Source organism: Pantherophis guttatus, chromosome 3 (assembly GCF_059756535.1).
Source record: "Pantherophis guttatus breed Tessera chromosome 3, ASM5975653v1, whole genome shotgun sequence".
Lineage (NCBI taxonomy): Eukaryota > Metazoa > Chordata > Lepidosauria > Squamata > Colubridae > Pantherophis > Pantherophis guttatus.
This window is the reverse complement of record NC_142065.1, coordinates 180,139,585-180,155,057: the sequence shown is the minus strand read 5'-3', so window position 1 is coordinate 180,155,057 and position 15,473 is coordinate 180,139,585. Positions and strand designations below refer to the sequence as shown.

At 37.9% G+C, this 15,473-nt stretch overlaps 1 protein-coding gene across 2 annotated transcripts in view; it reads right to left on the bottom strand.

Annotated features, from left to right (window-relative positions):
• KCNB2 (potassium voltage-gated channel subfamily B member 2) overlaps positions 1-13,617 on the bottom strand; it is a 175,861-nt gene extending 162,244 nt beyond the window's left edge. Inside the window, exons 1-2 of one of the 2 annotated variants that reach the window (XM_034429967.2) lie at positions 12,678-13,617; positions 788-1,465 (exon numbers count right to left, since the gene is read on the bottom strand). In XM_034429967.2, the coding sequence (XP_034285858.2) occupies positions 788-1,363 (576 nt within the window). In that variant the 5' untranslated portion in view covers positions 1,364-1,465; positions 12,678-13,617. Of the gene's footprint in view, positions 1-787; positions 1,466-12,120; positions 12,396-12,677 lie in introns of those variants that run through there. The other variant, XM_087890681.1, reaches the window with a different exon arrangement.
• Between the last annotated feature and the right edge of the window lie 1,856 nt (positions 13,618-15,473).

Here is a 15,473-nt window from a genome sequence, read left to right as displayed (position 1 = left end):
CTTTTCATAACATTCCAAACTGGAATCCTGATTGTCTCTTCCCAAGCAAATCAGACTCTGTACTGGAATGGTGAAACTAATTTCCAGTTCCTTGGTTTACTAGGGAAATGAGGCTCCAAGATTAAGATTTTGATTCAAAAGGAAGCTATTGCTTTCATTTCCATTTCTGGTGAGTTTCACTGTTCTTGCAAACAAGGGCAATCTGGCAACCTTTATCAATATTAGTCTTCAATACTAACAATAAGTGGGACACTTAGCAATTCTGGATGATCATAATACTATACTGTTATACTTTCAATACTCTGTTTGTACAAGGATTCATGAAAGCCAAATTATGCTAATCAAATTATCTTGAAAGTTTTGTTGAATTCAAAAGAATGTACTTATGAACAAAATTGTACATTATAAAAGTAAATATTTCTGACTTAATATACCAAGATGTCTTTGATGTAATGAACATTCTGACTTATTACCTTGCTGATCATAACTGCTCCTACTATACTGAAGGAAACATCCCATAAATTCTAAATAGTGTCACATATACCCAAATATATATGAAAAATATATAGAAAAAAAATCTGATGTGACAAACTTCAAAAGTCTGATTAACAGCACAGGCTGCCCACATGATGTCTTGAAATAAAATATATTTTCCCCCATCCCAAATTAACAAACACCTTTTCATGGGATGTAATTCTTATTATAATATATTCAATGAATAATATGGATTGGCTTTTAATTGATATAAATAGGCAACATAAACAAATTCTAAAGTATCTGTTCCTACCTTTGCAGCCACTGATGAATTGGGCTTTTCCAACAAGTCCCACAGTTTTTTCCTTTTGTCTGCGCAGCAAGCATTATCAAATTCTTCACCTTCTCTTTCTCTCATTGTTTCTGCCTCTCTCCTTAATTCTTCATTCATTTGCTCTTTCTTCTGATGATACCTTGCCTGGCAACAAGACTCTAAATATATTTCATCAATCCCCCAATAATCTAATTCTTGGCCAAAAGAGAGGGCACACATTTCCTCCATCATATGTAACTTTCCTGTCCTGTAGAAATTCAAGATAGAGGTGAAAGCACCTGGGTGTCTATCAAAGAAATATTCATTTTCATTAAGATTATAGTCATCACATACTTCTAGTAAAGAGTCATTAGTATTGCAGTCTCTGAGCTTCCCTAAACGTGTCCGTGGAAGCCTATCTAAAGTCCTCCATAGAACTTCATGATTGAGTCCACCTACATTGATTTTCACTCTCCTAGAACATGCTTTGCTTCTGATTATGTCCACTGGTTCTGGTGGAAGAGACTGTGTAGACCTGGATGTCTTTTTGTTCATATCTGGAATCTTTTCGGCCATCCTGATAAGGAAGTGGCAACAAAGCCAGAGTCTTTAAGAGAATTAAAGTTGACTAATATGGTAAATTAGGTCCTTCTTAGATAAGTTCTTCCATCTCTGAAGCTGAAAAGGGGATAAAAAGGCACATTTTAGTACAGCAAAATAGCAACTCTCAGTTCTATAATAAATAAATATTTTAACCAGGAACATTCCTTTCTGATAATACTCTTATAGGATCATGTAATATCATATTGACTACATGTATTTTTAAGAAAAAAGTGAAAGCAACTTTTGCAATGCTGAAAAATAATTTGAAAAATTAGTTCCCCAAAACAGTGGAATGTTATTATGGGAGAATGATTAGGTAGAAATGCAAACTACTGCATACTTAACAATAATTTGTTGAAGGAGATTTCGGAAAAACCCATCATTTTTCATCTATATTAAGCAAAATTGTCCCTATTTAAACAAGCCCTTGCCACTTGGTTCTCCCTGGACCCTGGATCAGAGTGGGTGATGGAACCCCCATGTGAAGTTCTGGTCTGGATGTGTAATGATTTTTTCCCCCTTAGACTTTCTTTTTTGATAATATAGTCTGTGTTTCTACCATGTTTTTTTTATTGTATTTTGTAAATTGATCAGAATTGCAACAAATTGGGGCAACCTATAATTCTCATAAATAAACAAAGAAAGAAATGAACAGCAATATTTTATTTAACATGTAAAGCTTTTTTTGTTTTGATATTATGAAAAGAAATCATTTCCATTTCTCTAAGAATTAGTAAAGATTGATCTCCATCGATGACTATAAGAAAACGGCTTTAATCACATTTATATTTATTTTCAGACGAACAGACTATTCATTCAATGTGAATGGACAGATGAAGACATAAAAAGCCATGATAAAACTCATCTATGTTTTTACTGTGAACTCTCAATTGCAAATATCAGTAGGTGTTTTATTCTTGCTTCTAGTTTTTGCAATATTGTAAAACAAAAAGGTCCATCCTGCTTTCTGTGAAATATCTTGATTTTTCTAACAAAGAGAAAGAAAAAAATGTCTAAAACATGTAAATATAGAGAGAATTCTCTACATTGATCTTCACTTGACATCTTGTAAAAATAAATGTCATATTAGTTCAATAGTGTTTTTAACTTTCCTTTGAAAGAGCTGTCCTTTTCCAGAAGGCATGAATATTACAGAATATAGATCATGGAACCTAGTTTCATAAAATGTCTTTCATGAAAGTTTACATCACTGGAAGCAGCATGAGCAACAGGAGCTCTACCCAATCTATCTGAGAACATCAATTTGCAAAAAGCTGCCATAGACAAGCTAGTCAACCTATGTATGTCCAGACGGTCTATGCTCTGAATCTGGAAAAATTCTGAAAGGAGAATAATTATATAAAAGATTTGGGAAATGCTTACCACTCTGACACTACCATTCTATGTTGCTTTGCTAATCTTTCAGATTTGTTTATTTCTTATTTGCAGTCCCTTTTCTACCCCATAAGAATATGATTATATCAAGAAACAGTAAACTTCAAAGGAGGTTTAGAGTCAAAGGATGTATACAGTAAATTTCTATGCTGTTATTTCACCAAAAGCTTATGTTTTTAACTCTTTAAAATGCTGCTTTAAAGGAAATCAGCATTGATTTGGGGTATTGGCATTGTTCTTGTGGGTTCCTATGATGCCCTTCACTTCCAGCACTCTTCTTATACTGAGACAATTAATTCCAGAAATTAATTGATTAACTGAGGATGCAGAAAAAACCCACACTGAATATAGTTCTGTTATGTTTCCTCTGGAGCCCCATGGTGGGAAATCCTGACTGTCTTGCTTCCCATCTCCTGCGATTTTTCCTTCCCTTCTAAAACAGAAGTACCAGAAGTTCCCAACCCTCCAACTTGAGTTTGTTCATAGTGTCTAGTTACTAGGAGTTGTTCCTTTTCACTTTTTTCTTATCACCAAGAAATTAGTTAAAAATAAACACAGAAGAAAGAACAAAGGAGGGTGAAGAATCAATTTGTTTTAGTTCTACCCCAAAGGCTAGGTGAGGGGAGTGCCAGGTGGCTGGTGGAAGGGGACAGGTGAGATCTCTTTAAGAGTAGAAATAGAGCCCTATGAAAATGCTGCTGACAGCTTGGGAGGTAAAACCACAAATTACTTAGAATTAATATTTAATTCTTTTATACATGTCGCTGTGGACAGACTATACGTGAATGTAAAATATGTTGAAATGTGGAGATTTTAAAAAAATTGATTTCAATTCTGCAATATTTTTTCATTCTTATGAAAATAAAGGCTGCTGTGGCTCTTTGCATTTTTCGTGTATTTGATGTATAGTAATTTAGCTTCAGACACAGTTGTAACAATAAGTCATGCTTTGCAAAGCACTAGAATGATCTTTTGTTGCTTAGTTCACTGGCTGCCTGTGTCCAGCTCATCATTCATATTTATTCCTTTATCAAGCAAGTGAGACCACCTTCCCATCACCTTCACCACCACATGAATTATGTCAGTCTTTCTCTGTCACAGTGACTTTAAGATGTGTGGACTTGAACTCCCAGAATTCCTACCATATTGGCAGAGGAATTCAGGGAGTGGAAGTTATACAATTTAAAATGAGTGAAGCTGCAAAATACTGCCTTACCGCATTGCATACTCTATCCTCACTATATGCAATTTACTTCTATCTTACCTACTCTAAAATATGAGCAATTGAAATCTACATATTTAGGCCCCCGTACTATGATATATCATCAAGGGCCTGCCATTTTAATTTCCATTATAACTATGATGTATATTATAAGTATATATGTGTATATATATTGTCTTTGACTTATTACAGGAGTTAAATGCTCCCGGTTTGGACCGGATCGCTCGATCCAGTAGCAATGGTGCCAGGTGGTTCGGAGAACCGGTAGCAAAAATCCCTGTGCAACCCCCAGCTGAGCCGCGCGATCATCAGAGGCTTTTTTTTTTACTTTTAAAAGCATTTTTTCTACAACCTCTTCGACCGAAAAAATGCTTTTAAAAGTAAAAAAAACAGCCTCTGATGATTGCGCGGTTCAGCTGGGGTCGTCAGAGGCTTTTCAAAGCATTTTTTTCTGCAACCTCTTCAGCCGAAGAGGTTGTAGGAAAAAAAAATGCCTTGAAAAGCCTCTGGCGATCCCAGCTGACTTGCCCGATTGTCAGAGGCTTCTAAAAGCATTTTTTTCTGAACTTCTTAAGGTTGTAGAAAAAATGCTTTTAAAAGTAAAAAAAAAAAAGTTGGCCACGCCCACCCAGTCACATTACCCACCACCACCAAGCCACGCCCACAGAACCGGCAGTAACAAATTTTAGATTTCATCCCTGACTTATTATTTTAATGGAGCCTGCCCATCCCGATTGTAAGTCATGACAGTCATGAAACAATTTTACAACGTTTTTTGCAGTGCTCATTAAGCAAACACAATGCCGCTATGTACCAAAAGTTAATGTAAGTTTTTGGCAAGCGATCATAAAATGTGGTCACATGACAGTGGGACCCTGTAAATGGCTGTAAACACAACCTTAGTTTGCCAAGCTCCCAAAATTTGCTTATGTGACTGTGGGTGGTGGTGGTGCGGGGGGGGGGCAACTGATAGAACTTTGAATCTGGATTGTAAGTAACCCCAAGATAGGTCTGTCATAATTTCAAATGTCGCTAATGATTGGTTGTAAATTGAGAACTACCTGTGTATACACTCCCAAACACAAATGATTTTTTAAAGATTTATTTAATTATGATTATTTCTGGCTCACTGGCTGTTCCTTTAAAATTTTGGGGTGAGGAAAAAAAAACAATTTTGTCTGGAACTCTGACTTGGAATAGCTTAGCAGGATACAATGGCCCAAACCGACCCTTTGGGATTGCTACCTTTTGAGCAGCAATTGCACAGCCTTTGTTAAAACCTAGAACAGAAGCATAGTAAATAAAGGCTATTCTATTTTCAGAATTAAATTTTTATACATTAGATTATAGTAAGATGTAGACATAGGCTGACATAATTGAATTTTGATTGGTGGCAAATTAAAACCACTCCTACATCTTCTGTGGCTACCGCAGTGACTGCTCTTATTGCTATAGAATCACAGTCCTTTTATACCCAAGAAATGCAGATTTACAATGAAATATATTGCTACTCGAGTAGAGTATGCTACTCTAATATAAATTAAACAACTTGGAATAGATTTTTTTGGGTGCTATGAATAATACACATCATTACTAAATTATTACCTGCTTAAATTTTACATTGTTAGCTTACTTTATTTTAGAAAAAAAAAGCTAAAGCAACTAATATAAATGAAAGATACACAACTTTAAAAAAATCCATCCCTCTATAGTTTGAAATGCAGTAATTATGGAAAAAGAAAGAGAAAACCCTCTGAAATCAATGGGAGTCCATTTTATTAAAGGTAAAGGTTCCTCTTGTACATATGTACTAGTTTCATCTTTGTTTCAAAGCTGAAGAGCCAGCGCAGTCCAAAGACGTCTCCATGGTCATGTAGCCAGCATGATTAAATGCCAAAGGCGCACGGAACGCTGTTACCTTCCCACCAAAGGTGGTCCCTATTTTTCTACTTGCATTTTTTACGTGCTTTCGAACTGCTAGGTTGTAATATATACTGTATAAACACACACACACACAGTATGTATGTATGTTTCTGTTTATATGTGTGTTTATGAAACGGAAATTCTACAAAAGATAAAATAAAATAAAAAATAATTAAAAATTAAAAGGGGAAACAGTAGGAGAAAGGAAAGTGCAAGGTATAAAAGAAAGAAAAGAAGAAAAGTAACTTTCTACTTTTCTTTGATACAGTTACAAACAGAAACCATTTGCCTAAAATTCAATAGTACATAATATTTTTATAATCATAAACAATTCTAATTGTTTCAAATCCCAAAATTAAATTTTCATTTCTTTCAGTTACAAGAAAAAAAGCTAGTTAAGTCTTTTCTTTGATCAAAGTAATTAATTTTGGGATGGCTGGAACTTCTCTACTAAAACAGGTATGACATCTACTTTCTTTCTTTCTTTCTCTTTCTTTCTTTTTTTTCCTTTCATTTTCTTTTTCATTTCTTTCCTTTCTTTTCCTTTCTTTCTCTTTCCTTCCTCTCTCCTCCCTCCCCCTTCTTTTTCCTTCTTTTCTTTCTGTTTCCCTCCCTCTCTCTCTTCCCCTTACCCCACAACAGTCCTAACATCCCATCCCTGATAAAAATCAGTTGAGGATTTCTGTGCTTGTGAAGTTATGTATTTGCTAGTCTTCCATAACACTCTCAAACTGACTGTCCAAGTTTTATATCTCTGCCTAAAAAATCTAGGTAGTTCAAGTGTAAGATGGGAAACATTTGGATGTTACACTTTGAGTCAGGGTCTCCTTTTCACTGACTTACCTTGGGAGTCTCTTCTTATAGCTCCAAGTAACACTGAAAGGTGACTGAAACCCTGAAGGTTGTTCCAGTTCTGAGAAGGCAAGCAATTGTTAGAGGCCTTTGAATTGCTGGGAACATTTGGCAGCTTACTGTTTTTGTGCTCACTGGCTAGTGTTCTCAACACTAAATACTTGGTGAACACATGAAAATATATGAAATTTCCAGTGGATCAGGCAGGAAATTTACTTCCTCTCCCTCCTGGATCTTAAACTACAGAAGGAGTCATAAAAACATTAGTTAAGTCTCTCAGACCTCTCCAGGTTTAAAGTTCAGTAACTCCAAACAGACTTAGAAAATTCTTATCTGCTTTCTAGCTCTGCCAGGTGGTGTCAAAACACCTGGTTAGATGGCTCAGGTATAGAGGCTTCCTGTCTTGCTAAGCTATGGCCCCTTCTTCTGTCTAATCTTCCTATCTTGTAATATTTATATCCAATCAGTTTCTACCCAAGATTTATGTTTTCCCTCTCCAGAACCCTCTCTCAAGAGCAATTGACAAAATGCATTACAAGGGGAGGAAGAGGAAGAGAAGGGAGGGAGGAAGGGAGGGAGGGAGGGAAGGAAGGAAGGAAGGAAGGAAGGAAGGAAGGAGGGGAGAGAGGGAGGGAGGGAGGGACAGAGAGAGGATAAAGAAGCTAAAGCACGTATGTATGTATGTATGTATGTATGTATGTATGTATGTATGTATGTATATCATTAAGGCTGGCAAAGAGGTCAGTTTAGCACAAACCAGAGAATGGAAATGCTGTAGAAAAGGCACAAGCCTGTATTGCGATAGGATGAGCTGTGACAATTTATTTGTCTACAATCTTACCACAAAATGGGTTTCTTACTAAGAAATGTAGAAGCAGTGATCCATACGTAGCTCAATCAAATCTTATAAAAAGCATCCACCAAAAAGGCAGCTCAGTTTGAATAAAGTCTCAAGTTAGGATTCTTCTTCACAGGAGGAAGATGGTATTTGCAAGCAGGATGTTTCCTGGCTTTAATCTACCCATTAACCATGAGCATAGATATGTGGATGGCCCTCCATTAGACTCTCAATTTCACTAGCAGGAAAAGGAGAAGTAGAAATACTCGAAATTCTCTTGCCTCCTAAACATGAACTATGATTAAGATCCATATGCTTGAAGATCCATATTTGTGTATGGATCATTAGTACAATTATTATAAAGTAGCAAAATTAAAAGAGTGTTTACACCAACTGCAGTTCTCTTCACTCTCAAAAAATCAGAAAAAATATGATTGTATGCTGCTATTGTTTAATTTTCCCGAAGAGATGTTAAAATAAAAATTCAAACAATCTATTGTGGGGGGAATCTGCAATAAAATGTTGTAACATATAATACAATGTTTCTATTCAAGCTTCTAGCCAGGTAGTCATGCTCATTTTCTAAAATCTTTTATTGTGTTTTCCCACACACAGTTTTCATCTGTTCTAAACATCAATCAGCATGTCATGACAGGAGCTGTTTTTGTTCTTTATCTTCTTGTCTTTTTTCCTAAAGTATATTAGGGTTATACGATGCTTTAGAATTGATTCCAAAAGCGGGCAGCACATGGCAGCTGCAAATGACAGCCATTATGATTCTGGGAAAGACAGAACTACTTTAAAAAAGAGTTGCAGACAAGGGCTATGAGAGTCTTTTTGTCCACTTCAGAAGACCTTTTGCAAACTATTTTCAAAGTAATGCACAGCCCTAATACTGCATATATTTGTTTCTCTCTTTTGAACATGAACTTTAACTTTTTACTCCCTAAAGAACAGTATTGTTTGTTTATACTGAATATTATAACCTAAAAATAAGCAGTCACAGAAGCTTTTAAAATGTGATACAGATTATAGAGGGCAAAAAAATAAAAGTTATAGATGGTTGCTGATCAGTCGAGATTTCACATCTATACATAGTCATACAGATTAACGGCATGCAGCATACGAGCTATGGGTGGTAATCAAGTTTATATTATGCCCTTCTAAATAACAATATAATAGGATGAATGTAAAGTAAAAAAGACTAAAAGTAGAAAACATTTTACGTGAGACTATCTTTGAACAGCATCTAGAAGCTACAGCAGGAGCAGAATGCAACGGCCCAGGCAGTTATGCGAGTATGTTACATTTCTCCACTGCAAGTTGCACCAGAATGCTTCCTGGTTCAATTCAAGGTCCATTTAATGATCCACAGAGCTCTTCAACACCCAGGGATGCATTATTTGAAGGACCACCTCCTTCTGATTATGATACTTGATATATCAGAAGACTCATGCCTGAGGTTCCCATCTATTAGGGTCTAGGAAGGAAGCATTTTCTGCTGTGGTTCCCGCCCTTTAGAATTTCATTCCCTTGGAGATTAGATTGGTCTCTACCCTACTGGCTTTTTAGAAGGCAGTAGTTATATTCATCGGTGATGATGGTTTTTGTATGCAGGCTGCTGCTTGTGCTTTTAAGGTTTTTATATGTTTTTATATGATTATATATTCACACAGTTCTTACTTTTGTTAGCCATCCAGAGTCATGAATGTGAAATGGGGAGCCATATCACTAGAAATAATAAATATTTTTAAACTACAACGTATATTTATGAAAATATCTTTTTTTAAAAAATACAAGTTTCTTTTTTATTTAATCCTTTATGCCCACCCAAAGTTTTATATTGGTGAATTACAATGTTTTCCAGACTTAGAGGACTTGGCTTTTGACTGGTATAACCCTTTCCAAAAATGAGTGGATGGAGCTGCAAAAAAATCTATCTTTAACACTTATTTAATTAAAATATAGTTAGTATAATTATTCTCCAGTCATCTATTTAATATTTCCCTCTTTGATCATATTAAAGTATTGCTTATTAGCAAGTTTTAGAGGCTTTTGTTGGCTGCGGCAAAAGTTTGGGGAGGAAAGGGTCCATACAAATCTCAATGATCAACCTCAAGCAAACTTCTATGTTATACAACATTCTGGGGAGTTACAATACAAGATCATAAAACTAAATTAGAGGGGAGAAGTAGAGTTTAAAAGTAAAGAATAGGCAGTAAGAAGTAGGCAGATGCAGAAAATGAGATATTTTCTGTAAAGCAAATGCCTTCTTAAATAGTCTTTGGTATATTTGAGGTACAGCCATGAAAAAGACACTATTGGCCTGGACTTCACAACAGGATTATAAAAAAAGGTTCAGTATTGAATTGTAGGCAGGCAAGTATGGAGAAAGGCAATTCTTCTAAGATATTCTGGACTTAAGCTCTTAAGGACTTTAAAGATCATCATTAACATGTTGAACTGGAAACAAATTGATAACCAGAACAGCCCTTGATTTAAAGGTGAGGTATGAATCTGTATGCAAGTTATATGGGTAGTATAACTCCAGAAGGAATATTGTTTGTCTTCGCAATACCACAACAAGCAAACTAATATGCTTGTTATGTCATCTGATGCAACAAGTTTTAACATCACTGAATCTTCTTTCATAAGGGTGAGTCAGATAGTACAACAAGAGAGGTAAGTATTTATTGACAGATGACTACCAAGCACTATAGTTGAAAATGTATGAATTCAGTTGCATTTCTTTTGTTAAAATTTTCAGCAATATTTTTATGTGCTTTCTGAAGTAGTTATCGAATCTGTAATTGTCAAAACAAAGATCTGAAGGATTCAAGTCATTAATTCAAGTTCTGAATTAATTTTCAAATCAAAGTATAGGTATAGCGAATGCATATTAAGAAAAAGAGGCAGCAATAGAATATAACTGCCATATAGACATATATTGATAAGTTATGATACTATTAGATTCTTTAATTGCTTGTTTCTCTATACCTGCTGTAATGTATATTAGAGAGATAAAAGGACTGTCGATACATAAGGAGATAATCTTTTCTGGAGTGGTCAGCAATAATATCAGAAGGCCTTCGCTGTTTTTCAGAAAATATAATCTTTGTCCTTCATTTTGAACAGTGAACTGTACAGTCATTTCTAAAATATTATAATGATATAAATGAAATGCAGAATTCCAAGGAGTTCCTAGCTTAAAAAAAAGTTTATAAAATGTTCTTCCTTTAGGAATGAATGCATGCTAACCATGATCTTTATGTGTTGAAAATCAGAGAACAAAGCAAGCAACATGAACTATAAGCACTCCAGTGAATCTGTTTTTGTATTTATTTTTTAACTTCACATTTTTAGATGCTGAACCGCAAGATGCCAATCAAGCTTATAAAAACAGTGGTAATAGAAATAGGCATCGTGAATGTCCAATTAAACCAAAATATTCAAACAAACGTAGATGTGCTTACAGCATCATTCAGTTCCTGGTGCGAAGGGCAAGATGTTTTGACAATTATCAGAAAAAGCCATGTACAGGTGGGTGAATCCTCAGGATGACAATCATTGAATAGGGAATGACTGGGGCATTGAAAACATTTAATAAAATAGTTTAAATTCATGATGGATTTTTAAAGATAAATTGTGTGTGTTTGGTTAAAGAATGGGCTTGGCGATAGACTGTATCTCACTGTTCTGATCCAACTCTTCACTGGGTCGTTCAGAAAATGCTTTTTACCATACCCACTTATGACCATTACTCAAATCCATGACCATGACAGGAACACTAACCTCAGACTGTGTTTTGAAGAAAAGCTTAGGACAGATCTTCCTTCTTTTCTTTCTTGAACCTCAGTTAAGAGTTCTGGGAAGGCAGGCAAACTTGAACAGAGGCAGTCTTTTTGTCTTACAAGCCAAGGTCTCGCAAGCCTCCAGCTGGTCTCTCCCTTCAGAAACCTGCCTACTTTGCTTCTCTTCTTCTCCTATTAAACTGGCCCTGGCAGCTTTTCTGCATTACTGTATGGGGAAGGATTATTGACTGAAGTCTGTTTCTCTTAGAGGTAGGAGCCTGATCGCTGTTTATTTGCAAAGTGACAGTCCTGCCTCTTGAGTGTGTTAATGCTGCCTTCAGAGGCAAAGGAGCAAGCAGGAGTTTCTATTCTTTTTTTTTATTTGTAGGGATATAAGCAGCTGGAGACCGTGGGGGAGGGGGGAAATTAAAATGTCAAAGGAGCTGTAAAATGTACTATTTATTTTTTAGATTAATGTTTGGGTAGTTCAATTTGAAATAAATCCAAGAAATGCCATGAAGATAGCCAAAGGTATGCAAGTGGTACTGTTGGTCTTCAAGTTTTTTTTAAGCAAAAAGATGCTCCACCGCATAAATATTGAAAGGAAGACATCCCTTAAAAGTATACAACATGGGCAACACTGTTTGTATATACAGCTAACACTCCTATGGGCATTTGACAAGTTGCAAATTATTCCTCTTTAACATACCTTGACTTAAGAAGGGAGGAGAGATATTCCCCCCCCTCTCTTCCTGCTCTTTGAAACATCCGTGACACGATGAAGAAAAGGCACCTATATTTAATGTCAACCTCAGTGGCCACGAGGTCTTATGTTTCCCATTTTTGACAGCTCGGGAAGCATGTCCTCCTCACTATGCATGGCACCGTTTGTTAGGGGTCCACCTTACACGGGAAATCACCCCAATCCTACCGCTGCAGTCATTCAGGGAGGCAGGTGATGTCTGTCAAACCAGCTCTCCGCCTTTCAACAAATAAAAAATAAAAAGCAAAACAAAACAAAACACTTTTTGTGGGCATTAAACGAGGAGCGGAAGGGGTGGAAAAGAGACCCCCCCCTCCCTCACACGCCCCTGCTCCTAAACCGTACCTGAAGGCATCTCTCCGCACTTAGCTACTACTTGGAGCCGTGTGTCAACTATATCCGCCGGGTAGGAAGAAGCAGGGATGATTCATGCATCGCCTTCTTTCTTTCCAGACTCCGCCAAAAGGCAGAAATCCTCTGCTCTCCCCCTCCTTCCCGCTTACCTTACTCGGCGAGACCACGTTCAGCATAAACACCGGCGGGGGGAAAGCACAAAAGACGCCCGGAATTCCCCCGCCGCCTCCCCTCCGGTTGCTGCTCCTGCTCTGGGGTTCTTTTTGCAAATGATCTGTTGACAATCCGCCGAGGTGAAGGCGGGCGAGGTTTGTTTTGGTTGTGTGAGTCCTTGCGCGCGCGCGCGCATGTGTGTGTGTGTGTGTGTGTGTGAGAGAGAGAGAAAATCTTTCGCCCCGCTCGCTTCTTCTCCCTCGCGGGCGACGTCCCTCTCGCCTTGCTCTGAATCCCGGCTCCCGAATTACCACCGCCTGCGGGATGGAGGAGGACAGCTACGGGGAGGGAGAGGGGGAAGGCAGAGCCGAAAGGCTGCGGGCGGTCGCCGCTTGCAAAACGGAGGAGGCGAGAGAGCTCTCCAGCAGCCCCGCCGTCATCTCCCTTTGTTTGCAATGGGATTTGGGTGCTGCTGCTGATGCTGCTGGTGGTGTTGGCGGTGGCGACTGCCAGCGAGCCTCTATGCGCGCGTTCGGGTGTGCATCAGTGGATGCGCCGCGTAAACCGAGCAAGCAGCTGTTTTCTACCCAGCGCTACAAGGGGACGCACACGCACACGCGCAAGATTTGCCCATCTGGTCGCCTTCCCAGCAGGGACACGAGTGCAAAGGCCAAAAGTCAGACGTACATTAGAACCACTTAGGCGCAGGCTTCCTGGACTTTCACCAACAAAGGGCTCGTAGTCCCGTCCCCGCCCCCGTGTAATTGACTCAGGTTGAACTACGTTGGTCTTTGCACTAGGCAGCCAAGTTTTTAATTCCAGCTTACCCGAGGAACCCTGTGAAGTATTTTTTTGGGGGGGTGGGGGAATTGCTGGGGTGTGTGTAAGCCGTCTTTCTCTCACCATTCGGTCATCAACAGGCCTCCATGCGTTCAGCCAGTAGTGGCTGGCTTTGTTTCTGCTTTCACTTGTGGGTGTGTTTATATCTGCTGTGCAGCAGAGTTTATATTGTCAGTATTTCTTTCCACATAGCTGCCAGAAATATCTTATATTCTTTTTTTTTTTTTTTTTGCTACGTGTCAAAATGTAAATATTTTCTTTAAAATTACCCTTAGGAATAGAATTATCTGTTGACAACTAGAATTAAAACTATCATGTCACCCCTGATTTTTTTGCCAAGGGAATGTCAAAGTGTGAGGGTCATTTTAAAATACACGCAGAGTTGTTTTCATTATCATTACATTTTCTTTGCTGTCCTGTCCTTCCTTCCTTCTCCCCCACCCCCAACAACTGTGTGAGGTGAGCTGGGCTAAGAGTGAGTGACTGACCCAAAGTCACCCAGCCTGCTTTCATGCCTAAGACAGAACTAGAATTTACAGTTTCTTGCTTTCTGCTTGGTGCCTTAATCACCAGACAAAACTGGCTCTTTGGAGAAATAATGCTGTCAAGTGGATATTACTATATATTTAACATAATGGTTGGGATTGTGATGTTTAAATTCTTTCTGGGAATTGATTTAGGCTTCTTTGCTATTTAAATTTATGGAAGACTTATTTTAGGACTTATGTTATTTTCTCCTCAAACTTACAGAAATCATTAGTATCAATTTTCAGAAATCATGGAGAGAAATGATAACTTCTGGCCTATTAAAAAAAGGTGTTGGGAATTATATCCTCCTTTCATTTTGTATTGGGTGGATTTGTTTTGTTTGGGGGTGGGGGAGTTGCCTTCAAGGCAGTGCCGATTCCTGGCAACTATCTGGATTAGGGTCTGCAGTTTTCTTGGCAAGATTTTCAGAAGTGGTTTGCCATTGCCTTCTTCCTAGAGTTAACTGGCCCAAGGTTAGGCAGATGGCTTTGAGCCTAAAATGGGATTAGAATATGGTTTCTCAGTTTTTAGCCTGATGGTTTAACCGCTACGCCAAACTGCCGTTTGCTTCTTTAGCTTCATAGTATAATTTGTGCCAAAAAGCTAATTGGGTAAAAAAACCCAAAAAACTTTGTTTCGTCCTCAGGGCACACTCAATCCATCACTTATAACTTGATCTAATTGTACCATTTTAGGCATACATCCAAATTGATTTTCCTATGGTTTCTTTCTTAATAAGGTGTTAATGTTACTGTGCTTGCAGAATAATTCACTAGACATGCTGAATGCACTCCACACACACATGAAGATATTTATTTCCATGACTATGGAAATGCTATTAACTAGGAAGAACATTTCCATCGAAACATCTTCAAAATGATTGGCCCATCTCCTCTCTTCTCACTAGGAGTTAGCGCAACTGCAAAACCCTTAGTTGTGTTACAACTTCAACTTTATTCCCTTGCCTATTTAGTCAGATTTTGATATAGTGGTACTACATGTATGTTTGCTAGTTATCATCTTTAAGACCTACATGACATTGGGGTCTACAATACTTATTTGAGGGACTGTTAACTCCTATGGTTTCTAACCTTCCTATAAGATCTGAAACAGTTTCCTCACTCCTAGTCCCATCAATCAAGCAATCTAGCAGGACTCTGAAGGAAGGTCATGTCTATCACCTACCTTCTGGAACAGCATTCAGAATGACTGTACCACCTTACTGATATTTAAAACCATATTAAAAATGTGGCTATTCCCCTAGACCAGGAGTGGGCAATTGTGGCTCTTTTACAACCTCTGGACTTCAACTCCCAGAATTCCTGACATAGCCAAGCTTATTGTGGCTCTTTTACAGGTTGTAAAAGAGCCACAATTGCCCACCCCTGCCCTAGACCTTGTGTTAGGCACTATGTCTGTGGGTG